The sequence below is a fragment of the Carassius auratus genome, unplaced genomic scaffold, assembly GCF_003368295.1.
Source record: "Carassius auratus strain Wakin unplaced genomic scaffold, ASM336829v1 scaf_tig00216531, whole genome shotgun sequence".
NCBI lineage: Eukaryota > Metazoa > Chordata > Actinopteri > Cypriniformes > Cyprinidae > Carassius > Carassius auratus.
This window is the reverse complement of record NW_020528618.1, coordinates 60,364-87,466: the sequence shown is the minus strand read 5'-3', so window position 1 is coordinate 87,466 and position 27,103 is coordinate 60,364. Positions and strand designations below refer to the sequence as shown.

Genomic DNA, 27,103 nt, shown 5'->3' with positions numbered 1-27,103 from the left:
TAAAGCTCATTCTGATTCTGATTCTGATTCTAAAGCGGTTTCATTGTTAAATTATTACAACATCATATTGTATTAAGGGGTATTTACAGGATTTTATTGGCAACTTTTTTTTGCCAGGTAAATATTGTACTGTAGTGAAATTACAAAATATTCCTGTTAAATAAACTACAAGTTAAATTCAATGTTACTAGAAAAAAATACTACAAACTACTGTATTTCACAAACACTGTGCTTTGGACACAAACTTTCAATAATAAAAAAAGTTATTTGACTCATGTTATGGTCTTGTATTTATTTACGACTGAGGTGCCCTTGAGCAAGGCACTGAACCACCAACTGCTCCCCGGGTGCCGCAGCATAAATGATGAACACTGCTCTTTTTACTACTACTTTTATTTTATTTTTATAGTGTACAGCAATTAACTGTAATTTGTTTTGCAGTAATTTCCTGTAATCCATTTTACAGCAATTAACATCATTTTTACAGGATTTTATTTGCAACTTTTTTGCCAGTAAAATCCTGTAAATTCTACAGTACATTTTTTACAGTGTGATTTTTTTATACTTGGTTTTTATTTTCGTTTAGAAGTCAAAAACGAGAAAACAAATTATTCGAAGGTACAGGGACAGTACAGACATGTTTCTGTTTATCATTTGCTCTTTAAAAAGTTGCATGATGAAGTGAAAAGAAGAGAGAAGTTTTAAAAAGCATACTTAAAACAATATGGTGGAAGGCTGTCCCAATGAAGTTCAGTTTTCCTTTTCGGCCTTTAAGGCTGTAATTTGACCAGGCCTCAATGGTGGCTATTTTCCGAAGGATTCTCCTCACAGCGTCTCCAATGTTGCTACCTCCCATCAGGCTCAAAAACTGTATCTACGCAACATATAAAGATAAATAAAGCTAATGTTAGTGTTGAAATGGCACATGGAGCAGGATTAATTGCTGACACACAACCCCTGTGCTATATCAACATACCATCCTTTTTCCCACATATGTGTGGTTCTTCAAGAAATAAAATATAGACATTGGCATGACTGTATTGCCAGATGCAATAGCTATGGTCTAATTTGGATAGTAAGTCAAGTCATCTTCATGTATATAGCACTTTTAACGATGCAGATTGTTTAAAAGCAGCTTTACAGAGATGAATGTATAATTTAAGGTAACAGAGATTGAGATTAGAAGACAGTAAAAAAAAAATGCAGCCATAATCTTAATTTACTGAAGATTAAAAAAAAAAACATTTATCTTAACAGATGAATAGAATATCAACATTAAAAATACATACCATGAAAAGTATTATTAGCTGAAAGATTTGGCAGGGATGGCTCTTCTTCCTCAGGTGAGTGAGCTGTGATGTCAGGAGGTGGTTTGTCTAAAAACAGACATTGAAAGCATGGGATAAACTCAGTTCAGGGGAGTTGAGTTCTTTCACAAGGAATTTTACACAAAATGCAATGACAAAAAATACCAACCCACAACTCACACAATATAAGACACTCCAACCAAATTCAAAACATTTTTAAAATAGGATTTTTATATTAGAAATCTGTTTGTATTTCACACAAAATAGCTTCTTCCCATCAGCTGGCAATGCACTTATTTTACCTGTTAACTAATTGACGCACCACCATCAAATCACAACACAAGAAATGACACCAAAAGTTCAATCTGTTACTTACAACTTGGAGGCTTTGGGAGGCTTGATGGCTTCTGAGAGGATGTGGACATTATTCTTCTTTTTTGGTAGGAATCTCACATTCTCCTATTTATTCAGGATGAAACAGTTTATATATAGTTTAGTTTTATACAGTAGTTTTTCTGTAATCATGGCATGATTTTTATACATGAACAGTGGAGTAATGCATGACAAAAGCAATCACGTGTGTTTACCTGAACTCTCGCTCCAGTATTTTGATGGTACTTTTTTCCCGCTCTTTTAGCACCTCTTCTTCTGTGTCCACGTTTGAACTTTCTACAGCTTTTTTGGCTCGTTCTCTGGCTGTCTTATAGTTGTCTAAGGACAGAGTAAATTTGAGTTGTCCTTTTAGTTTTTGTAATCATTTTACTGTGTAAAGGCAGTGTACCTCCACATGACTATATATTTATTCAGTTTTCTCACCAGTCTGGGAGAGTATTCTTATTTTGTGCCGCTTCCAGAGCTCCTTAACTGGACTTTGGGGGGGGGCTTTGCCAAATCAGAACCTAAAACATTTCAGGGAATATGTTATTTATGGTATTACGTGTGTGTGTGTGTGCGCGCATGTTCCCTTACCCCATTCACCTCCTCTACCCATAATGCAGGCGCCACAGCAATTGCATTTTCTTGTTCAAAAATAACTATGTAAAATCCAACCTACATTACAAACAGAAGAACAGACACTCCTTGGAAAAGAGGGCCAATATACAGTATATGAAATCTAAGTTAAGACATTAAAGCAATGACAGAAAAAATAAATAATACTATGTACATATTTCCATATTTCATTAATCAAGGTCATGAAGGAGAGAAAAGACAAATTTGCGGCCATGCCCGTCCTCAAGGATCATTGCCCTTCCTTGCAAGTTTGTCTTGTCCAGGATCTCCATCTTTGATGGACCACATACACAGGCTCCATAGATCATCGAGTCACATGGCTCGTAAAGGTACAACATTAAGTGCGAGAAGACCCTACATAAGAGCTTTCCGGAGTTGGTCCTCTCCAGAACTTCACAGCAGGATGTTGGGCTAACAATGTAACCATTATTAGGATGTTTCAATTGTATTGGTTTCTCTTCACTTGTTTGTATAGGAATCTGTGATCGTTTTTGGAGTCGTTTTGCTGCTTGGACTAAAACATGGTTTCCTGATCTAACCATCTTCTTCAGCTGGTGCATGGAGCTCTCAAACGCAAAGGCACTGCATTTGTCTAATGATCCATATGTGGTGGCATCAGCAGTGAGGTGAAGCAGTGAGTGCACATTGTACACTAGGAATTCTTTCCCATATATGTGCCGGCCTTTTTCTACAAAATATGTGAGGAGCTCATGGGCATACACATTGTGGGCTTGTGTTAAATGTGGAGACACTAGTATACACAAAGCCACACTAAAGGCCATGAAATGACTGTACAGGGTTTCTGGCAGGATTCCCCGGAGAACAACTTTGCCAGTGTAGAGCATAAACTGCCTGGATTCAGTGGCCTTCCACCTCTCCAATTCCTCCATACTGCGTGGCTTCCTGGCAAAAATATGGGGTATGTCACTTCTCAAGTTCCTTAGCCTCTGATTGACCTCCCTCAGCTGAGCCGGCGATAGCAGATGCCCCGACTTGCCCTGTGACCATGGTAAGAGCATTTTTCTCATCACTCCCAGGCAGCACTGGTGCATGTAGTCAGCAGGGAAACACTTGATCATGTCAATTTGGAGATTGCTGAAAGGGGACACAGCATTTTCGTGATGATGTTCTGGCTGGTGTTGCTCTCTAAATGAGACATTGTTCCTCAAAGTGAGGTCATGGACTTGTTGGTAAGTGATGCGCCCCTCCCAGTTGCCTTTTTGGGTGCATTCATCACAGCCACAGTAACCTGAGAATTGTTTGATGCACTTCAGCATGGCTTTTGCTGGTGTATCACAGGTAATGCATCTCAATCTTACACTGAGTGTTGTTTCATGCCACATTATAAGGTGAAAAACATCTTGATATAACATTGAACTTATCACGTTGCTGTGAAATCGATCCCTTTTTCTGGCATGTCAGCAATATGCTGTGAGTCAGCATGAGTTAAAAGCAGATCGTAAGTGTATTTATTTCCTGTCTCATTAGTGTTTAGCGCAGTTGTCGTTGCTAGGAAACACTTGTTTGTTTACGGTGTTGAGACGTGCTGCGTTTGGTCTCGTACTCTATCGCATACGTTGTCAGTGTTGTGCACTTGCTCAGACCTTTGTTGTGATAAACAGTAAAGTACGTTCAGCTGAATTAAATTTCAGTTTTGTCGGGTTTAAAAAAAGATTAGTATACCGCGGCAGCAGTCGCGGCAGCCCTCCAGTTAAGCCCTCCTGATGTGAAGACCGAAGAGTGTAAAGACCATGGACTCTACCGTATGACTCTACCAGGCAGGGACACTGGCAGGGGATATAAGTATTTTTTTGATTAATCTTTTTCCTTTTCCTTGTTTAATTTCTGTTTCAGTTGTTTTTTGTTTATAACCAAATCTTACTATGTGTTTCCAGATCCCTACTATCATTACCACTCGTAAACCATGCAACACGCAATGTAGACAGTGCAATCTTAACAACCTGCATACTTTGCCTATGTCTGCTAATACACTACTTTCTTTTCCTATTGGTCTCTGGAATTGCCAGTCTGCTGTAAACAAAACCGATTTCATTACTTCTATTATTAGTCATTCAAAGCTCAATCTCATGGCCCTAACAGAGACCTGGATCAAACCAGAGGACACTGCTACACCTACAGCACTCTCCAATAATTTCTCATTTTCCCACTCCCCCAGTTTGACTGGAAGAGGTGGAGGTACTGGTCTGCTCATCTCTAATGATTGGAAATTTAATCCTTTACCATCTTTGGGTATCAACAGCTCCTTTGAATCTCATTCAGTTACTGTTACCTACCCTTTTAAAATAAATTTTTTAGTTGTCTATCGACCCCCAGGACCACTGGGTAACTTTTTGCATGAATTAGATGTGTTGCTCTCAACCTTTTCTGAGGATGGTACTCCCCTAGTTATGCTTGGAGATTTCAACATTCATCTAGATAAACCTCTGTTTGCCGATTTCCACACTCTGCTTGCCTCTTTTGATCTCAACCGAGTGTCAACTACTGCTACTCACAAATCAGGCAACCAACTGGACCTTATTTATACACGAAACTGCTCTACTGATCATGTTCTGGTTACTCCACTGCACACGTTGGATCACTTCCTCCTCACTCTTAACCTCAACATGATCCCTGACACATCACTTACCCCTCCACATGTCATCTTTCGACGTAACCTACGCACACTTTCACCCTCCCGGCTATCTGCAATGGTTTTATCTTCACTTCCTTCCCCTAAACTGTTTGCATCTTTGGATGCTAACAGTGCTACTGATACTTTCTGCTTCACTCTTACACTGTTTGCCCCTTATCTTCCAGGCCAGCCCGTAACACCCCTTCTGCCCCTTGGTTATCTGACGTTCTACGCGAACACCGTTCTAAGCTTAGAGCTTCTGAAAGGGTGTAGCGCAAAATCCAGAAATACTGCTGATCTTATTGTGTATCAGTCACTCCTATCTTCTTTCTCTGCTAATGTCTCCTCTGCTAAAAGGACAAACTACCATAACAAAATTAACAATTCATCTAACTCCCGCATGCTTTTTAAAACCTTTTCCTCACATCTTTGTCCTCCTCCTCCTCCTGCTTCATCTCTAATAGCTGACGACTTTGCAACGTTTTTCATTAATAAAATTAAACACATTAGTGCACAATTTTCCACACCACAATCAGTCAAGCTCATATCACCAGCAAACTTACACTAATTTACATCCTTCTCTTCACTCTCTGAGGCAGAAGTGTCAAAACTCATCCTTTCTAATCACCCTACAACTTGCCCGCTTGATCCAATTCCATCTCATCTCCTTCAAGCCATTTCTCCTGAATTTGTACCTGCACTCACTCACATCATCAACGCTTCCCTCCACAATACTACGATTACTATGCTGGCGCCGATACAGGATGGCTGCCTCCGTGACGTGCTCTGCAGTTGTTTTTGTGTTTTTGTTAGTTTTTCCTGTCTTTAGTTATATTCCTGCAATCAGTTTCATCAGGGACGAATTGCTGGACATTCAGCAACACACATCTCCCGATATATCACCGGTTTTCGACTATTGTGATGTTTTGCTGGACATTCTTGTCGGCGGAGCGGCTGCGCTGATCACACGCTTCAATGTGTGCTCGTGAGACTCAGAAAACGCGAATTTCGAACGCCGTTGCCTAGCATCCGTCTGGCAAATCTCCGCTCTCTACCTAACAAAACGGACAAACTGCTTCTGCTCTCTCGGACAAATAAGGATTTCTCTCACTCTGCTGCTCTGTGTTTCACAGAAACTTGGCTGAATGACAACATACCGGAGAGTAAGCTCCATCTGCCTGACTTCCAGCTGTCCAAAGCGGACCACGACGCAGAATCAACGGGGAAATCGCGGGGTGGCGGGACATGCTTTTACATCAATGAACAGTGGTGTACAGATGTAACAGTGTTAAAGACGACGTGCTGCTCAAATCTCTAAACACTCTTCATTAACTACAAGCCGTTCTATTCACCGCGGGAGTTTCACTCGTTCATTCTGGTCAGTGTTTACATCCCTCCTCAAGCGCATGTGAGCTCAGCTTTACAGAAACTCGCTGAGCAGATCATAGAGACAGAACGACAACACCCGGACTCTGTTTTAATAATTCTTGGGGACTTTAATAAAGCCAATCTCTCCCGTGAACTTCCAAAATACAGACAGCATGTTACATGTCCCACAAGAGACAGTAATATATTGTTACACCACAATAAAGGATGCATTTCACTCTGTTCCACGAGCAGCTTTGGGACGTTCTGATCACCTTCTGGTTCATCTTATACCGTCCTACAGGCAGAAACTAAAATCAGCTAAACCTGTATTAAGGACAGTAAAAAGATGGACTAATGAAGCAGAGCAGGATTTACAAACTTGTTTTGACCTCACTGATTTTAGTGTTTTTGAAGCTGCTGCCACCGATCTGGATGAACTCACAGAGACCGTAACATCCTATATTAGTTTCTGTGAGGATATGTGTATTACTACAAAGACTCAACTAAATTACAACAATGACAAACCGTGGTTCACTGCAAAACTCAGACAGCTCCGTCAGGCCAAAGAAGATGCTTACAGGAAGGGGGACAATGTCCTGTATAAACAGGCTAAATACACACTGGAAAAAGAGATCAAAGTGGCAAAGAGGAATTATTCTGAAAAAATAAGGACTCAGTTCACTTCCAACAACTCCGCATCAGTGTGGAAAAGTCTAAAGAAGATCACCAATTACAAGACACCACTCCCCAGCACTGTGGGGAATCAACGACTGGCAGACAATCTGAATGAGTTTTACTGCAGGTTTGAAAGAACACCCATCACCTGCCCTGAACGCCTCCCCACACAACCATTCACACCATACACAACTCCTGCAACCAGCCCTGAATGCCTCTCCAAACAACCGTTCACACCACTCACAACTCCTGGCAGTGTTGAGTACTCGAGACTCGGACTCGGTCTTGGACTCGGTCTCGAGACCGTATTTTAATGGTCTCGGTCTTGTCATGGACTCGTGTGCATTTTGACTCGGTATTGACTCGGACTCGAACATATTAGGAATCGGACTTATGCCTGAGTCCACTCGAGTCCCAATCAAAATATTTCATGATTATTACTGTATGTTAATGTTTATGTAAATTGATGTATGTTTGAGACATCCAATGACTGGTGATTTTCTTTTGACGTGAGACGTTAGGCCAGCGACACACTGGATGTGTGGCGCAAGCGTCTCAGCTGCGTGGCGTGTCTGTTTTTAATTCGGCTCCCATGTTAACAGGTTAGAGCTTGCAGACTGCCTGCGTGAGACGCGCATCCCAGGCGCAGCTCGAGCCGCGCGGAAAACGCGTGCATGCTAGAAATAGAACCGACGCCTATTTTCACGCGAACACGCGCGTGTTGGAAGCGTTTCCAGGCAAAATAAACTAGGAAAATATGTTTATATGTCACTTGTGTCATTATGTACACAAATACATATTAATTCATGACATTTTGATATTTGAAAGTCTATAGGTTGGCATAAATTCAGATATAAATGTAATTAAAAAAATAAATAAATAATTATCGATTTTCAAATATTGCACCTGTCAAACATACTCTGTTTTGCAAGAGCCTGGTTTTTCGGCGGCCTCTCTCTATGTCACCTATAGCAGAAGCAGCGCTTCTGGTGTGTAAAGACACAGAAAACGCGAAGCAGCCACCACGCTTCTAGCACGCAGCAGAGACGCCACGCAGCCAGTGTGTCACCGGCCTAAATTACCCTCCTGCCATCCGCCTGTAGTGATCCCACTTTTCAGAAAGCCACATTGCTACATTATTTCTCTCAACTGTGTTATTTTTACAAAGTAGGACAAAATGGTCACAGAAAAAAAAACAAATATTGTTTAATTAAATTATATAATGAATACAGACACGGACTGACTGTCTCAACACTAAACATCTCCCCCCCAAAAAATGTCTGACAGAAGGCATTGAACTTATATGGCATTTCAACCAGCTTTCTTCCCCTTGCACATACACACTTTTGCATGAAATTTTCCTGGACAGTCAGTCGGCTCTTGTGTGTATGCCCTCCGTAACTAAAAAAAACTTTGACTAGTGTGTATTTTACCCTGCATTAAAACCCACCATCCTGTGAAATTAGCATTAGATTATCCGTTGCTGTTACAGAAAGTGATGAAATGGTAACTTTTGTCAGTCCCCGCTTCCTCTGCACCAATAGAGAGAGTTTTTAGTTGGGGTGGATTGATCATGAGACCACACCGTGCTTGGTTGGGTAGCAGGATGGTCTCCTCACTTATTTTTTTGAAAAGTAATTATGCCCATCTGTAATCTTCACAACATCTAAAGTGCACATAATCCAAGACATTTTCAGGATATTAGCAGTCATTAGTTAAGCTTCAAGGTTAAAAGTTATGTAAAAGCTGTTACAGTTGAACATTTACAGGTATAGTGGTACAGTAATGTTACTTGTACTAGAAGTGTTATGTGGAATTATAATATAGAGTCGTACAGTAATCTTATGTGTACTAGAAAGGTTATATGGATGTGTATAGTGGTACAACGATGTTATGTGAAAATGAGCACTTAATATTGACAAGTAACAATTCATAATTCTAATAAAATTACCTTTACACCACATACTATGTGGCCCTTTTACCCTTTATTGTTTCCATCATACATTTTACATACTCTTGAAGATTTCTTTAGGTCTTGTCTCAGACCCAATCTCTCTGGTCTCGGTCTTGACTCGGACTCGACCCTTTCTGAACTCGGTCTTGACTCGGACTCGACCATCTCTGGACTCGATCTGGACTCGGACTCGAATGAGTCGGTCTCGACTACAACACTGACTCCTGGAACCCGCCCTGAACACATCTCCAATCAAGCAGTCTCACCATTCATACCTCCTGCAACCCCCCTCTCCCCCACACCTGCAATTCAGATCAGCGAGGATGCGGTGCACCAGGTCTTCCGGAAGCAGAAAAGGAAAAAAGCACCAGGCCCAGATTGTGTTACACCAGCCTGTCTGAAATCCTGTGCTGACCAGCTGGCCCCCATCTTCACACAGATCTTCAACAGATCGCTGGAAGTCCCTTCATGGTTCAAACGCTCCACCATCATCCCCATCCCTAAGAAACCCAAAACTACAGGACTAAATGACTACAGGCCTGTGGCTCTAACGTCTGTAGTCATGAAGTCATTTGAAAAACTGGTGCTGGCCCACCTGAAGGACATCACTGGACCCTTGCTGGATCCTCTTCAGTTTGCCTACAGAGCAAACAGGTCTGTGGACGATGCAGTAAACATTGGACTGCATTATGTTCTGCAACACCTAGACAGGCCGGGGACCTATGTGAGGATCCTGTTTGTGGACTTCAGCTCGGCCTTCAACACGATCATCCCCAACCTCCTCCTGCCCAAACTAACTCAGCTCTCTGAGCCAACCTCCATCTGTCAGTGGATCAACAGCTTCCTGACAGACAGGCAGCAGCTAGTGAGGTTGGGAAAATACACATCCAGCACCCGTACAATCAGCACCGGAGCTCCCCAGGGCTGCGTTCTCTCCCCACAGCTCTTCTCCTTGTATACTAATGATTGCACATCTAAGGACCCCTCTGTCAAGCTCCTGAAGTTTGCAGACGACACCACACTCATCGGCCTCATCCAGGATGGTGACGAATCTGCTTACAGACAGGAGGTTAAAGAGCTGGCTGTCTGGTGCACTCTCAACAACCTGGAGCTTAACACACTCAAAACAGTGGAGATGATCGTGGAATTTAGGAGAAACCCCCCTGCACTCCCCCCACTCACCATCATGAACAGCACTGTGACTGCAGTGGAGTCATTCAGGTTCCTGGGCACCACTATCTCTCAGGACCTGAAGTGGGACATTCACATTGACTCCATTGTGAAAAAGGCCCAGCAGAGGTTGTACTTCCTTCGCCAGCTGAGGAAGTTTAACCTGCCACAGGAGCTACTGAAACAGTTCTACTCCACCATCATTGAATCCATCCTCTGCACTTCAGTAACTGTCTGGTTCAGCTCAGCTTCAAAATCTGACCTCAGAAGACTACAGAGGGTAGTCCGGACTGCTGAGCGAATCATCGGTACAACCCTCCCTTCTTTTCAAGTACTGAACTTATCCAGAGTGAGAAAAAGGGCTGGCAAAATCACTCTGGACCCCTCACATCCAGCACACTCCCTCTTTGAACTGTTGCCATCTGGTCGACGCTACAGAGCACTGAGCACCAGAACGACCAGACACAGGACCAGTTTCTTCCCTCAGGCCATCCATCTTATGAACAGCTGATAATAACTGCGAACACACTACACTATTTATATTTATATACACATACACTTATTTATCTAACACACATACTTAGTATACACTTAAATTTTGCACATAATATACATGTACATACATAACTGCATTCTGTAATATACCTGCCTACAATTGTCAATTTGTATATTGTCATTCACTATTTACTTATTTGTATTTTTTATTCTTTTATTATGTGTTTTATGTTCTGTCGCTGTCATTCTGTTGTACTGCGGAGCTTCTGTCACGAAAACAAATTCCTTGTATGTGTAAACATACCTGGCAATAAAGCTCATTCTGATTCTGATTCTGATTAATCTTGCAGAGACTGCAAGCTTGAGCAGGGAGTTCTTTGGCGTGAGTGAGCAGAAGTAAACACCTGCTAGTGACATCAGCATCATCTACACACCTGCCAGTGACATCAGCATCATCTACTCACCTGCCAGTGACATCAGGATCATCTACACACCTGCTAGTGACATCAGCATCATCTACTCACCTGCTAGTGACATCAGCATAATCTACTCACCTGCCAGTGACATCAGCATAATCTTCACACCTGTTAGTGACATCAGCATCATCTACACACCTACTAGTGACATCAGCATCATCTACTCACCTGCTACTAGTGACATCAGCATCATCTACTCACCTGCTAGTGACATCAGCATCATCTACTCACCTGCCAGTAACATCAGCATCATCTACTCACCTGCGACTAGTGACATCAGCATCATCTACTTACCTGCCAGTAACATCAGCATTATCTACACACCTGCTAGTGACATCAGCATCGTCTACACACCTGCTACTGACATCATGCTCCTCCTCACTTGCTAGTGGCATCAGCATCATCTACACACCTCCTAGTGACATCAGCATCATCTACACACCTGCCAGTGACATCAGCATCATCTACACACCTGCCAGTGACATCAGCATAATCTACACACCTGTTAGTGACATCAGCATCATCTACTCACCTGCTACTAGTGACATCAGCATCATCTACAAACCTGCTAGTGACATCAGCATCGTCTACACACCTGCTACTGACATCAGCATCGTCTACACACCTGCTAGTGACATCAGCATCATCTACACACCTGCCAGTGACATCAGCATCATCTACACACCTGCTAGTGACATCAGCATCATCTACACACCTGCTAGTGACATCAACATCATCTACTCACCTGCTAGTGACATCAGCATCATCTACACACCTGCCAGTGACATCAGCATCATCTACACACCTGCTAGTGACATCAGCATCATCTACACACCTGCTAGTGACATCAACATCATCTACTCACCTGCTAGTGACATCAGCATCATCTACTCACCTGCTACTAGTGACATCAGCATCATCTACACACCTGCTAGTGATATCAGCATCATCTTCACACCTGCTAGTGACATCAGCATCATCAACTCACCTGCTACTAGTGACATCAGCATTATCTACTCACCTGCTAGTGACATCAGCATCATATACACACCTGCTATTGACATCAGCATCATGTACTGTATTGGCGGACCACTCTTAGCTGGGACGTATTGCTTAGCTTCTTTGACAAGCTATAAAACACAGAGAAACTTAAATTGTACCTTTTTTGAGGTGGATGAGACGGGATTCCAGCCGATAGATAAACAGGGCAGGTAAGCAGAGCAAGGCAGGCAGCAGGCAGGTAAGTAGGTTGATAGTAGCAGACAAAGCATGGACTCCAGTAGTCCAACAAACGATTGGTAAGTGGTTAAAAAAAATGGATAAAAAATCCTACGTGTTTATTTTATAGTGGTAGGACAATCTGATGATGTTCTTGGCACTCTAAATAGCCTATACCATTGCCTAATAAGTATCTTCGATAAAGTTACTTTACATATAGTCACAGGAGCGAAGCAGTAGTACGCATTAGTATTTTTCGATGAGGTAGGATATATTGATAGATATAGCTAAAATTTTGCCCTACTGTAGGAAAATCTGATGAGGTAGGAAAAATCAACGGAACACCGGTCATGGGACTGAGCTGAAGACTTTGCTGGATAAAATTGTGGTTGTGTGCTGTGCTTTGACCAATATGTGTCCAAGTATTGTTGTGAAGGCGTCATGTCAGAATTATACACCATGCTCACATCTAATATATAAATGGTTTTTTTTTTTTTTTTTCAAAAGATTTTGTAATGTCTCTTCTAACATGTATTTTGTTTTTCCCTGTCTGTAAATAAAATACACAAAGATTGAATGAAATTCTGCCTCCTTTATCTGTATTGAGGAAGAATTGTGCGAAATAAGTGTTCTTTGGTTGCTAACCCAATTACATAACTTAAATTGTACTAACAACCAACTTAATTTCAGTTTTTTTACATATTTAACATGTAAATACATTTAGATGAATACATTTACATTTATAAAGAGTCCATAGAAATGATGAGAAACTGAAAATGTATGAGGTAGGTTGTGGGTGATAAGTCACAGACACATGACTCTTCTCTGGCTGGTGCTGCTGAGTCCCATGCAGTGTAAACGGAACCACTGTATAGGACAGTTCTGATTATCGCAAGCAAACATGTCATCAAGCTCTTCAGGCTGTCTGCAAAAGCACCACAACACAGCCTTTTCACATGCCCTTCTTTTGGGCTGGAGTGTGTTGATCAGTCGCTCTGTAAGGATAGAGTCCTTTGATTCTCTTTATTTTCTCATCATATCTCATCTTTGCATTAGGATTTAGTTTTAGGCGGTATGGTCCGACAATGTTTTCTTTAAATTTTAATTTTTCATTATTTTCATGCCAGAACACTAGCCTGCTATGCCAGACCATGTTAACTGGCCAAACATGCCCAGAGTTCTTTGCGTTCTGATGACGTTGCCGCCCAGTTGGTCACGTCTTAGCGATCTCTATTGACGGTAGCTAACATTAGCAGATAAGCCTGCACTTTTTGATATTCAAACAGGCGGCCTATTGTCTGAACCAACTCAAACAGTGATTAAAATGCTGAAGCTTAATTTTCATTATAAAGAGGCCGATAAACACACACACACACACGAGACCAAAATTACAAAAATGCAAACTTAATAATGTACAGCTAGCTAGAAGCTAGCGCTAAACCATTATCCACGAGTGAACATGTTAAAGTTGTCCTAATATCAAACAACGCTTTACAATCATTAATATACAAGATGGTTTAGAAACCAATGCTGTGAATGTCGCAATATATCAAAACTTACTCAAAAGAGGGTTCAGCGCAACCGTGTCCTAGCGAAGAAATTCTCCGCTGATGCACGCCATGGGCCCGCTCAGGAATCAGGATGATCCGCTGTTTGTTGCCTTTGCCCGCAGAACTGATCCTCTGGGCGGCACCAAATAACTGACACTTATTGTCACGCGGGTTTGGCGACTTGAAGGCGGATCCAATTTTATTCAGATCGGGACTCCGAAGCGCATTTCGCGAATCATTTGATCGGAGCTTCGGAGTTCGCAAAACATTTGATTCAGATCGGGACTCTGATTCACGTTTCGCGAATCATTTGATCGGGGCTTCGGAGTTCGCAAAACATTTGATTCAGATCGGGACTCCGAATCGCGAATCATTTGATCGGAGCTTCGGAGTTGGCAAAACATTTGATTCTGATCGGGACTCCGAATCGCGTTTCGCGAATCATTTGATCGGAGCTTCGGAGTTCGCAAAACATTTGATTCAGATCGGGACTCCGAATCGCGTATCGCGAATCATTTGAGATCAGGTCTTTCGAGCGGATTTGCAAAACATTTGATTCTATCACGTAGGCTACTAGATAAGGTTTAAATAAAGAGAAAAGAGGTATAGAGACACATTTTTGTTAATAGCCTGTTAGTAGTCCCACAGTCCATCACTAACTGTATAATTTAGTAAGCGAAAATTAAAACAAAATAGGATGAGTTTCAATTTTAATTTTATTTATGTAGCAATAATCATCTTAACCTCTGTGCAGTGTTCAGGGTATTTCAGGACCCCAAATTAAATTCTTATTCTAATACTGCATCATACAAGTGTTTATTTGAGTTGAATATTTAGATATTCATTTAAGGAAACGAAACCATAATTTGATAAGTTTACATTTACATTTATTCATTTAGCAGACGCTATTATCCAAAGCGACTTACAAATGAGGATAAAAAAAACTACACAACAAAAAGAGCAACAAAATGTTTATAAGCGAGAATAAACAAGATGCATGCAAAATGAAGGCAGATATTTTCTGATATGTTAAGAAATAATGCTAAAAAAAAATTGCCTAAATATTTGACTCAAAAAGTCCAGATGACTCAAGCTGTTTGTGACTGTGAGTGTAACAGCAGCAGCAGAGATTATTAACCGTAAAGGAAAACATTTAAAACTCTGATTCCTCGATTTAAAAAAATAAATAAAAATTTAGCAAAACGTTACATTCAGATGATATGTAGAACTCTCTGTGATTATCAGTGTCAGACTGTGTGTGTGTTGTTTTGTCCGGGGCTCGTGGGACAGGCGTACTACTCTGACTGTGACATCATCATCCTGGGGAGGGACTTTGAGAGGATTCAGATCATCCCAGGAGCCAAACACGGGAACATCCAGGTGGACTGTTCACTGCAGGACGGACAGGAGATACACACACACACACACACACACGCAGGGCTCTGAAGTTTTGAAATGAGTTTAGAGTGAGATTTTGGCGGCGGCAGGGGTTTGATGGGGACAGGTGTCTAATCTCATAAATGACACATATTCTTACAAATAAAATAATATTTATTTAATTCAACATTTATTCATGTGTATGTGTGTGTGTGTGTGTGTGTGTGAGAGACAGAGAGAGAGAGCTAATGGTCAGTGTTGTTTATTGTAGGTGTTGGTAGCTGGTTTTGAGGCCTTCAGCACAGGGGTTGGTGGCTCCCATTTGAAGCACTGTGGTTCCAGGCCAGCCATTTTTACTGTCATGATGGATGACAGTGTCCATCAAGTACTAAGCTGTTCCTAGTTTTGTTCTTGTTTAATCCCACCATGGAGAAAACCCTTTCAGCGTCGGCATTTGAATGAGGGAGCACTAACACCAATGAAGCTATTTTAGAAAGCCTCCCAAACAGGCTCAAACCGGACACCTTTGAAAAAAGGAACCAAGAGCCTCTATTACTCAAATGCTTTGCTTTTATGATTTCAGTTGTATGTCATGTGATGCCAAATATTTCTTACTTTGCACTTGATTGAGGACATACTCCCCCAAAACTCCTCAACATTAAAGGTGGTGGGATCTTGTGGCATGGGAATATCCATGAGTTGATATTCCAAGAACTTGTCCTTGTCCTGTTCCTCTGGCCCACTGAAAGGAAGTAGTTCCTGAAATCTGAAAAAGAGCACCATGTGTAAAGAACGGATTAAGTATTTGTTTTGTGACCATGGTCCAAATTAAACTTCAAGTATTAAATATGTTGAAATCTTGGAAAATATGAAACCCTTGCCTGTCTACAAAGTATAGGGCATCTTCCACCCCACACTCCGTCCTCTGCTGCACATCAAGGAATTGAGCGTGCTTCAGCAGGGCCTCCTTCAGGGAGAGTTTTTTGATCCAATACTCCACAGCCCTGACCAGAAATGCTGCCTGCTGGAATAGATGCACCTCTTGAGGTGTGATGTCTCCAGCCTCAAGCAGCCTGTTGAGGGTAGCTCTGGTGGTGAAGCCAATATTTAGTTTTTCTCCTGACAGACAGAGAACAAAAAGAGATCAAGCAAGTTAAGTCCAGGTAGTTTAAACAGTATATCAGATTAAAAATCACTTTTTATTCACCAAATGCATCAGGTAGACACACAGGAATTTTACCTGGCAATCAGCACTTTAACTGAAAACTAGAAAAAAAACTAAGTGCAAGTGGTTGAAGGTATTCCTCTATATAAAAAAAAATATAAAATATAAAAAAATTTTATTTAAAATATTTAAATATTTTATTTTATATTTAAATTTAAATCTAAAAAAAGTCTGCATTTTGTTGTATAAAAGTAGAGCTGGTTGAACCACAAACCTGCCAGGTAACCTTTACGATTGGTGCTTCCCTTAAACCAATACCCAACATCCACTGCCAGATCTTCAGGATCAAAACCGGATATCTGAAATACATGAATTCCAATAATTAATACAACACTATCAGCAAACTGTTTTACTTGGCATTGGACTTAACAGATTGGTAATATAAAGTGCACATTTTGAACGTACTTCCAAAAACCTCTGCCCTGCCTGTTTGGCAGTGTTGTGCATAATATGACTGGGGCATCCATGTATGTAAATGCTGCCATTTTCCCTCAGCATTCTGGCTGCAATTGAATTGTGGCACCTGTATTTACAGGAGCATTGTCAATAGAGAGACCTACACAGTTTCTCCAAGGGATGTTGCTTTCCTACAGGGTGTCATTGATTTTTTTATAAATCACTTCAGCAGTTCCACAGTTCCGCCCACTTGTGGTGCACATATTAAATAATCTGTGCACAACTTTGTTGCTGTCAAATATTCGTACTGTGAGGGGATTCATCTTCTCTAGACTTGTAACAATAAAGTGCATAACTAAACCAACATGTTGTTCAAAAATTGTATGAGTGCGCATGTAGAAATGGATAAAAAATACAAATAACTGGTAGTTGTTAAACTCATACCAGTATCATTTGAGCCATCTGTGACAAGTGTGAAGGGATTCTCTCTCATCTTCATCACCAGTTCCTTCTTAAAATGAGGTACCACTGCTTCATTTATGATGCACGTTGTTTTGGTGCTTGCGCTCTGAAAGCTATGAACCGTGGGGGAGTCTCCAAAACATTATTTGTACAAGGGCCTGAAATGGTCAGCATCGGCAAATGGAACATTGTGCTGCACCATTGCAACGGCAACCTTCACCTCAGCCCTCCTGGTCTGCAACAGAAACAAATTAATTAAATAACTCATAAAGCATTAGATAAGTGTTCAGTGTAATATAACCTACAATTACAACATTACATAACATTGCCAACAGCCTTTTGGTTTTCCTTTGCTATGTACCTTGGCCTCTTGTACACTCATGCCTCCAACAGAAGTTGCTGGTGTGTAGAACTGTGCAACACTGCTAGCTGATTTTAGAGCCTGTTCCTTGGTTTGATGTCCCTTGCTTTCCACATGCCTGCTTATGTCCCTCACACCTTGATGGGCACAGGAGCTCTCTTGTCTGCAGACTGAGCACCAGTAAAAAGAGCTGGTGGTTCCCATTGTGATGAACGGCCATCGGGTTGACCACTCCTTATTAAAGGAACACCTATAGGTGGTTGCTCCACTTAACCCTCTCTTTCTCCCTGTTTCCAGTGGGCTCTCCACTGTTTCCTCTATGGTGTCCTCCACTCTCTTCCATGGACCCATCCTCTACTGGTTCCCTAACTGCCTCCTCCACTGCCTCCACTACTGTCTTATCCACAGTCTCCTCCTCTGACCTAGCCACCTTTTTACGGAGCTGATCTTTTAGAGCAAACATGAAAGAATGCTCCTTTGCCTCTTCCCTGACATCTTTGAAATTTTGACAAATGGAATAATCAATATTTTACATTGGATAAAATATAATGAAATAGCCTAGGCAGAACGTTTTCACAATGGGGACCAGGAGGTTGTTCAGTAGAAATAAAAAGAAAGAAAAAACAAAAAATAATTCAAACTATTATGGGTAGGCCTACTATCATGTATAATGGATAGGCCCATTATAGAAGTCTCTTATATAAAACTGTCAGAGTAGCCACCCTGCCTCTTCAACGTATAACTACAAAAAATAATAATAATGGTGGGCTAATAATAAGCGCAAAAGCTATGGGCGACCACGTACGATGACCAAAATCGCGTGTGTGTCGGGGTCATAATAACCATAAGACCAAAACATATCTTAGACTTCATATTTAAAAAAAATTGGGGTCATTGTCTTGGCCAATACTTTGTGAATTACTTAAGATAGAACTAGCAGGCATTCAACAGGCTAGTGTTAATTTTTATTATTATTTTTTTTTTATAGGCTAATTCACCTGATAGTCTGTTCAAACTGCAAACTGTGTACCATCTGTCTGGACACATATATTCCCCAGCAATGGTGAGATGACACTATATTCTTAGGATGTTCTTCTCCCTCGTTGAGAAGTCTGTAGAAATGATAAAAGTGACAGCCGCTGTCCTCTTCTGTAACCGTTACGTTACACAAGTTACTTCAGCGAGCATCTGAATCTGTGTCGCGCACGACCCTGTGAAAATCTTACCCAGATACAGTGTTACGTCCCACTAGTGTCTAGGGTTCTTGTCTGAACGTAACAAAATTAGGATTTTGAAGAGCATTAGTCAGGGCCCTGCCACAGCACCACAACAGCAAGAATCATTTTAAGGCTTTTATTTAAAAGCTCTTAACAGAAAGAACGTGTACATCCATGTCAAAACTTTAGGGGAACAAAGACTTCAGAAGGGGGCAATGCCAAAATAACAAACAAAAGTCTAGTCTACCTGGGAAATTAAATTCTTAATAAGCTTCACAAACAAATAAATGACAGAAATGTACACTCACTCCCTACCTAACCACAAACCAGGAGAAAACAGGATTACAAAACCAAAATGGCGCCCACCTCCCTACAGTTCCCAAGTAACACACAAAAAAGTAAACAATCAGGAGAATAACAGCTTGAAAAGGAAAATAAAAGGGGTGGCTTTATAACAGTGAAATGTTAGGGGCGTCTCACCAGCAACAGAGCTCCTAGACATCAGCATTCAACAATGAGCAGGCTACAGCATTCAACAATGAGCAGGCTACAGCATTCAACAATGAGCAGGCTACAGCATTCAACAATGAGCAGGCTACAGCATTCAACAATGAGCAGGCTACAGCATTCAACAATGAGCAGGCTACAGCATTCAACACAACAGTTTCAAACAACTGGACCGGGCAGGACACAGACCAAGCTCTGGAGAAAAGTTCTCCCCGACTGAGAGTTCTGCTGGCTTTTATGCTGCTTCCCTCCTGGTTGGTAAGCAGGTGCAGCTGGGGACGCAATCAGCTACCTGCCAGAGTGAAAGAGTGGGAGGAGCCAAAGGAGAGCAGGATACACAAAACAAAAACCACAGGAAGAAAGAAACACATACCACAGTACCATGCAGGTCTCACAAATATATATATATACGTCCTTGGACGTAACAACAGCAATGCTTTTTTCTGATTGGCTGTTCGGTAGCTATTTTTCATTTGATTAGTTGGTGAGTGTCAGGGCCTTCAAAGCTCTGTGGGGAACTTATTTGATTAATCTACCTGTTTCAATAGGTATTTATCAATATATCAATATAATAATACAGTATTGTTCAAAATAATAGCAGTACAATGTGACTAACCAGAATAATCAAGGTTTTTCGTATATTTTTTTATTGCTACGTTGCAAACAAGTTACCAGTAGGTTCAGTAGATTCTCAGAAAACAAATGAGACCCAGCATTCATGATATGCACGCTCTTAAGGCTGTGCAATTGGGCAATTAGTTGAATTAGTTGAAAGGGGTGTGTTCAAAAAAATAGCAGTGTGGCATTCAATCACTGAGGTCATCAATTTTGTGAAGAAACAGGTGTGAATCAGGTGGCCCCTATTTAAGGATGAAGCCAACACTTGTTGAACATGCATTTGAAAGCTGAGGAAAATGGGTCGTTCAAGACATTGTTCAGAAGAACAGCGTACTTTGATTAAAAAGTTGATTAGAGAGGGGAAAACCTATAAAGAGGTGCAAAAAATGATAGGCTGTTCAGCTAAAATGATCTCCAATGCCTTAAAATGGAGAGCAAAACCAGAGAGACGTGGAAGAAAACGGAAGACAACCATCAAAATGGATAGAAGAATAACCAGAATGGCAAAGGCTCAGCCAATGATCACCTCCAGGATGATCAAAGACAGTCTGGAGTTACCTGTAAGTACTGTGACAGTTAGAAGACGTCTGTGTGAAGCTAATCTATTTTCAAGAATCCCCCGCAAAGTCCCTCTGTTAAAAAAAAGGCATGTGCAGAAGAGGTTACAATTTGCCAAAGAACACATCAACTGGCCTAAAGAGAAATGGAGGAACATTTTGTGGACTGATGAGAGTAAAATTGTTCTTTTTGGGTCCAAGGGCCACAGGCAGTTTGTGAGACGACCCCCAAACTCTGAATTCAAGCCACAGTACACAGTGAAGACAGTGAAGCATGGAGGTGCAAGCATCATGATATGGGCATGTTTCTCCTACTATGGTGTTGGGCCTATTTATCGCATACCAGGGATCATGGATCAGTTTGCATATGTTAAAATACTTGAAGAGGTCATGTTGCCCTATGCTGAAGAGGACATGCCCTTGAAATGGTTGTTTCAACAAGACAATGACCCAAAACACACTAGTAAACGGGCAAAGTCTTGGTTCCAAACCAACAAAATTAATGTTATGGAGTGGCCAGCCCAATCTGCAGACCTTAATCCAATTGAGAACTTGTGGGGTGATATCAAAAATGCTGTTTCTGAAGCAAAACCAAGAAATGTGAAGAATTGTGGAATGTTGTTAAAGAATCATGGAGTGGAATAACAGCTGAGAGGTGCCACAAGTTGGTTGACTCCATGCCACACAGATGTCAAGCAGTTTTAAAAAACTGTGGTCATACAACTAAATATTAGTTTAGTGATTCACAGGATTGCTAAATCCCAGAAAAAAAAAAATGTTTGTACAAAATAGTTTTGAGTTTGTACAGTCAAAGGTAGACACTGCTATTTTTTTGAACACACCCCTTTCAACTAATTGCCCAATTGCACAGCCTTAAGAGCGTGCATATCATGAATGCTGGGTCTTGTTTGTTTTCTGACAATCTACTGAACCTACTGGTAACTTGTTTGCCACGTAGCAATAAAAAATATACTAAAAACCTTGATTATTCTGGTTAGTCACATTGTACTGCTATTATTTTGAACAATACTGTACATATATAAAGAGTCCAGAGAAATGATGAGAAACTGAAAATGTATGAGGTAGGTTGTGGGTGATAAGTCACAGACACATGACTCTTCTCTGGCTGGTGCTGCTGAGTCCCACGCAGTCTAAATGGAACCATTGTATAGGACAGTTCTGATTATCGCAAGCAAACATGTCATCAAGCTCTTCAGGCTGTCTGCAAAAGCACAACACAGCCTTTTCACATGCCCTTCTTCTGGGCTGGAGTGTGTTACCTTGACCAGTCGCTCTGCTCGTAAATATGGAGTCCTTTGATTCTCTTTATTTTCTCGTCATATCTCATCTTTGCATTAGGATTTAGTTTTAGGCGTTATGGTCCGACAATGTTTTCTTTAGCCCGCTGCATTCTGTAGGAGTATATTCTGTTTTTCACGCACATTTTTCATTATTTTCATGCCAGAACACTAGCCTGCTATAACAGACCATGTTAACTGGCCAAACATACCCAGAATTCTTTGTGTTCTGACGACGTTGCTGCCCAGTTGGTCACATGTGTTAGCGATCTCTATTGACGGTAGCTAACATTAGCATATAAGCCCGCACTTTTTGATATTCAAACAGGCGGCCTCTGAACTAACTCAAACAGTGATTAAAATGCTGAAGCTTAATTTTCATTATAAAGAGGCAGATACACACACACACACACACACACACACACGAGAACAAAATGACACAAATGCAAACGTAATAATGCAGAGCTAGCTAGAAGCTAGTGCTAAACCATTATCCACGAGTGAACATGTTAAAGTTGTCCTAATATCAAACAACATCTTACAATCATTAATATACAAGATGATTTGAAAACCAATGCTGTGAATGTCGCAATATATCAATACTTACTCAAAAGAGGGTTCAGCGCAACCGTGTCCCAGCAAAGAAATTCTCGACTAATGCGCGCTTGACGGCGGAGCTGATGCTCTGGGCAGCACCAAAACGAATTTGACAGTCATGCAGGTTTAGCGACTTGAAGGCGAATCCACCTAGTCTCCTGCTGATGCACATTTCGAAGCGGATTTGCAAACCATTTGATTCAGATCGGGACTCCGAAGTGCGTTTCGCGAATCATTTGATCGGAGCTTCAGAGCGAGTTCGCAAAACATTTGATTTAGATTGGGTACTTGAAGCGCTTTTCACGAATCATTTGATCGGGGCTTCGGAATTCGCAAAACATTTGATTCATATCAGGACTCCAAATCGCGTTTCGCGAATCATTTGATCGGGGCTTCGGAATTCGCAAAACATTTGATTCATATCAGGACTCCAAATCGCGTTTCGCGAATCATTTGATCGGGGCTTCGGAATTCGCAAAACATTTGATTCAGATTGGGACTCCAAATCGCGTTTCGCGAATCATTTGATCGGGGCTTTGTAGCGAGTTCACAAAACATTTGATTCAGATCGGGACTCCAAATCGCGTTTCGCGAATCATTTGATCGGCGCTTTGGAGCAAGTTCGCAAAACATTTGATTCATATCGGGACTCCAAATCGTGTTTCGCGAATCATTTGATCGGGGCTTTGGAGTTCGCAAAACATTTGATTCAGATTGGGACTCCGATCTCGTTTCGCGAATCATTTGATCGGGGCTTTGTAGCGAGTTCGCAAAACATTTGATTCAGATCGGGACTCCGAATCGCATTTTTGCAAATGATTTGAGATCAGATCTTTCGAGCGGATTTGCAAAGCATATTATTATCATGTAGGCAACTAGATCAAGTTTTAATAAAGAGAAAAGCGGTTTAGAGACAGCGATTTTTTTAATAGCCTGTTAGTAATCCCACAGTCCATATCATCAGTAACGGTATAATTTAGTAAGGGAAAATTTTAACAAAATAGGATGTTTCAATTTTTATTTTATTTATGTAGCAATGGTCATCTTAACCTCTGTGCGGTGTTCAGGATATTTCAGGACCCTAAATTAAATTCTAATTCATCTAAATGACATGACACTTAATGACTTTACCAAAACAGAAATTGGGATGTCTGATTGCATATTAGTGTAATAAAATCACTCAGAATGTTCATATAGTGCTTTTGTTTAAAATTTTAATTTTAAATGTTTTCCAGTAAATTTTTCATATGACCATGTATGAAAGCAAGAAATGTAGATGTACTTTAAAAGTTAACTACATATTTACTTTGTATAAGCATTTCAATTAAACATGTAATACTAATTTTCAAAAATGTAACATTTAAAAAAAATTCCATATTAACTGTATAGTAAAAACATTAAAGGAAGTGATGTTACAATTCACGATTGTCTAGATATTGGTGTTTTTAATTTCACCTCTTAAAGCACTTTATTTTATCATTGCAAATATCAGTATTCAACATTTTGGGATTAAAACATCAAAACATTATGCATTTGTAATTGCAGGTTAAATGTATTTATATCTTGCATTAAACAGTGTGTGTAAACATCTGTGGGGGTCTCTAGAGAGCGATGTGTAGAGGATTAAAACTTTAGCCAGAGGTTCTTCACCGCTACGAGGAGACCTTTGACGTTAACGTTCTTCCATCTGGTCTCATCATCCACCCTGATGCTCCACAACTTGGTGCAGATGGCAAAGTGGTGGACCCAAATGAAGAACCTCCCTGTGGCCTGGTAGAGGTTAAGTGCCCTGACGTGAAAGAAATCGGAGAGGCATCCCACGTTTAGGTTTATTGGGGATCGTGCAAAACTGAGAAAGAAACACACAATTGGCATTCAACGGTCAGCTGATGGTTACTGGCTTAGTTAACCTGGTGTGATCTTGTGACAAGTTCAAGAGGTGACTTCCATGTGGAGAGGGTATGGAGAGATGATGAGCTGATCACAGAGATCACGGCTAAAGTTGTTGAATTATACTTTGGCATATACATTCATTTTTTGTTAGGAAGAAAATAGGCAAGATAAATTTACCAACTATTGATGTTCCTGTTCTATAGTGAATGTAGTTCTATAGTCTAGTGACATCAGCATCATCTACACACCTGCTAGTGACATCAGCGTCGTCTACACACCTGCCAGTGACATCAGCATCGTCTACACACCTGCCAGTGACATCAGCTTCATCTACACACCTGCCAGTGACATCAGCATCGTCTACAGACCTGCTACTGACATCATGCTCCTCCTCACCTGCTAGTGACATCAGCATCATCTACACACATGCTAGTGACATCAGCATAATCTGCACACCTGCCAGTGACATCAGCATCATCTACTCACCTGCTAGTGACATCAGCATCATCTTCACACCTGCTAGTGACATCATCATCATCTACACACCTGCTAGTGACATCATGCTCCTCCTCACCTGGTAGTGGCATCAGCATCATCTACTCACCTGCTAGTGACATCAGCATCATATACACACCTGATGTTGCAGGAACAGCCAGGCACCACTGGACAAGTAAACCTTCTCTGTCCCTGAAACTAATGGGCAGCAAATCTTTCACCACCATTTCAGCGAATAGCTTTGTCGTCTTCTCGGTTCTGCCTGCGTTGCATTTAAGTCTGACGGCAAGTGATTCAGTGCTCGTCTGAGTTGCCGCTCTGTTATCACCAAATATTTTATGTACACATTTTAGATGATAGCACATTGTATTTGTTGTAGATTTGTGTGACAGCTTGGCGCTGCACAGCTTACTCTGAACTGTATTTTCATTGTTCTTCTCAAAGGGAAGCCAGCCATCACTATGTGACTTTGAGGCCATGATTATCTGTCTTCTTACATCTTTTGTGGCATCAATCGGAAAGCTAACCAATCAGAGATCAGGGCGCCGCCCAACTTGCTGCCATAACCAATCAAAAAAAAAAAAAAATAATAATTTCGATCATCGTTTACATGATCATCGCTGTCGCGGTCGAGTACTAGTATGGTCCGACAATGTTTTCTTTAGCCTGCTGCATTTTGTAGGATTATATTGTGTTTTTCATGCAAATTTTTCATTATGTTCATGCCAGAACACTAGCCTGCTATGCACACCATGTTAACTGGCCAAACATACCCATAATTCTTTGCGTTCTGTTCAGTTGGTCACGTGTTAGCGATCTAGCGACGGTAGCTAACATAAGCAGATAAAGAAAAAAAAACATTAGCAGATACACCCACACTTTTTGACATTCAAACAGGCGGCATATTGTCTGAACTAACTCAATCATTAAAATGCTGAAGCTTATTTTATTATAAGGAGGCAGATACACACAAACACGAGACAAAAAATTACAAAAATGCAAACTTAATAATGCACAGCTAGCTAGAAGCTAGCGCTAAACCATTATCCACTGGTGAACGTTAAAGTTGTCCTAATATCAAACAACGCCTTACTATCATTAATATACAAGATTATTTAAAAAACAATTCTGTGAATGTAGCAATATACTTACTGAAAAGAGGGTTCAGCGGAACCGTGTACCAGCAGAGAAATTTTCGACTGATGCACGCCATATATAGGCCCGCTCAGGATCCGCTGTTTGACGGCACCACCTGCGGAGCTGATTCAGGGCAGCACCAAAAGGAATTTAAGGGTCACACGGGTTTGGCGACTTGAAGGCGGATCCAAAACATTTTATTCAGATCGGGACTCCGAAGTACGTTTCGCGGATCATTTGATCGGGGCTTCGGAGCAAGTTCGAAAAACATTTGATTCAGATCGGGACTCCGAATCGCATTTCGCGAATCATTTGATCGGGGCTTCGGAGCGAGTTCGCAAAAAATTTGATTCAGATCGGGACTCCGACGCGTTTCGCGAATCATTTGATCGGGGCTTTGGAGCGAGTTCAAAACATTTGATTCAGATCGGGACTCCAAAGCACGTTTCGCGAATCATTTGATCGGGGCTTTGGAGCGAGTTCAAAACATTTGATTCAGATCGGGACTCCGAAGCACGTTTCGCGAATCATTTGATCGGGGCTTCGGAGCGAGTTCCACGAATCATTTGATCGGGGCTTCAGAGCCAGTTCAAATCTAATTGGTTTGCTTACCTAAGGTTGAAACGACCTTGATTTCATTTGGGTAAATCTACTTTACTATTAACATTTTCTGATTGTTTTAAAAATCTCACATAATTACTACTAAATAAATTATCCTGTATAAGTAAAACTTTATTAAACACATCACATTCAGACACAATTGCTTTATTATTTATACAATACAGTTTATACACAGTTACAAATACATGTGTAGAGCACAAACCTTATAAGTCAAGAAAATGCTTTTACACACAAATAGGTATAAAGTATACTATAGGCTAATATAAGTTGTGTCAAGTGACAAATTAAAAGCTTTATTCATTGAATTAAAAAAAAAAAAAAAATATGACCAAATGTGTTTGACTTACTTTCAGTGGGTCACAAAAGATGCAAGACAGAACTTTAAAAACTGACAGCCTCAGTCACAGTTCACTATCATTGCTTTTCTAAAAATATTATATATTTATATTTGAAAATATATATATATATAAACACATATAAAAAAAT

General features: G+C 40.9%; 1 protein-coding gene and 1 long non-coding RNA gene across 3 annotated transcripts; both read right to left on the bottom strand.

Annotated features, from left to right (window-relative positions):
• Nucleotides 1-558: 558 nt before the first annotated feature.
• Nucleotides 559-2,294, bottom strand: LOC113098351 (uncharacterized). Its single transcript, XR_003288997.1, has 5 exons — nucleotides 2,124-2,294; nucleotides 1,895-2,018; nucleotides 1,684-1,766; nucleotides 1,290-1,376; nucleotides 559-874 (listed from the first exon to the last, which is right to left on the bottom strand). It is a non-coding gene; the product is annotated as an uncharacterized LOC113098351 (long non-coding RNA).
• Nucleotides 2,295-15,480: 13,186 nt separating this feature from the next.
• Nucleotides 15,481-18,386, bottom strand: LOC113098345 (uncharacterized). Of its 2 annotated transcripts, XM_026263370.1 has the most exons (6): nucleotides 17,678-18,386; nucleotides 17,299-17,551; nucleotides 16,673-16,757; nucleotides 16,115-16,352; nucleotides 15,849-15,999; nucleotides 15,481-15,757 (listed from the first exon to the last, which is right to left on the bottom strand). In XM_026263370.1, the coding sequence occupies exons 2-6, from the start codon at nucleotides 17,314-17,316 to the stop codon at nucleotides 15,593-15,595; spliced, it is 657 nt and encodes a 218-aa protein (XP_026119155.1). In that variant the 5' UTR covers nucleotides 17,317-17,551; nucleotides 17,678-18,386; the 3' UTR covers nucleotides 15,481-15,592. The 2 variants fall into 2 exon arrangements, with proteins under 2 accessions (XP_026119155.1, XP_026119154.1); XM_026263369.1 differs by lacking the exons at nucleotides 17,299-17,551; nucleotides 17,678-18,386 and adding an exon at nucleotides 17,021-17,097.
• Between the last annotated feature and the right edge of the window lie 8,717 nt (nucleotides 18,387-27,103).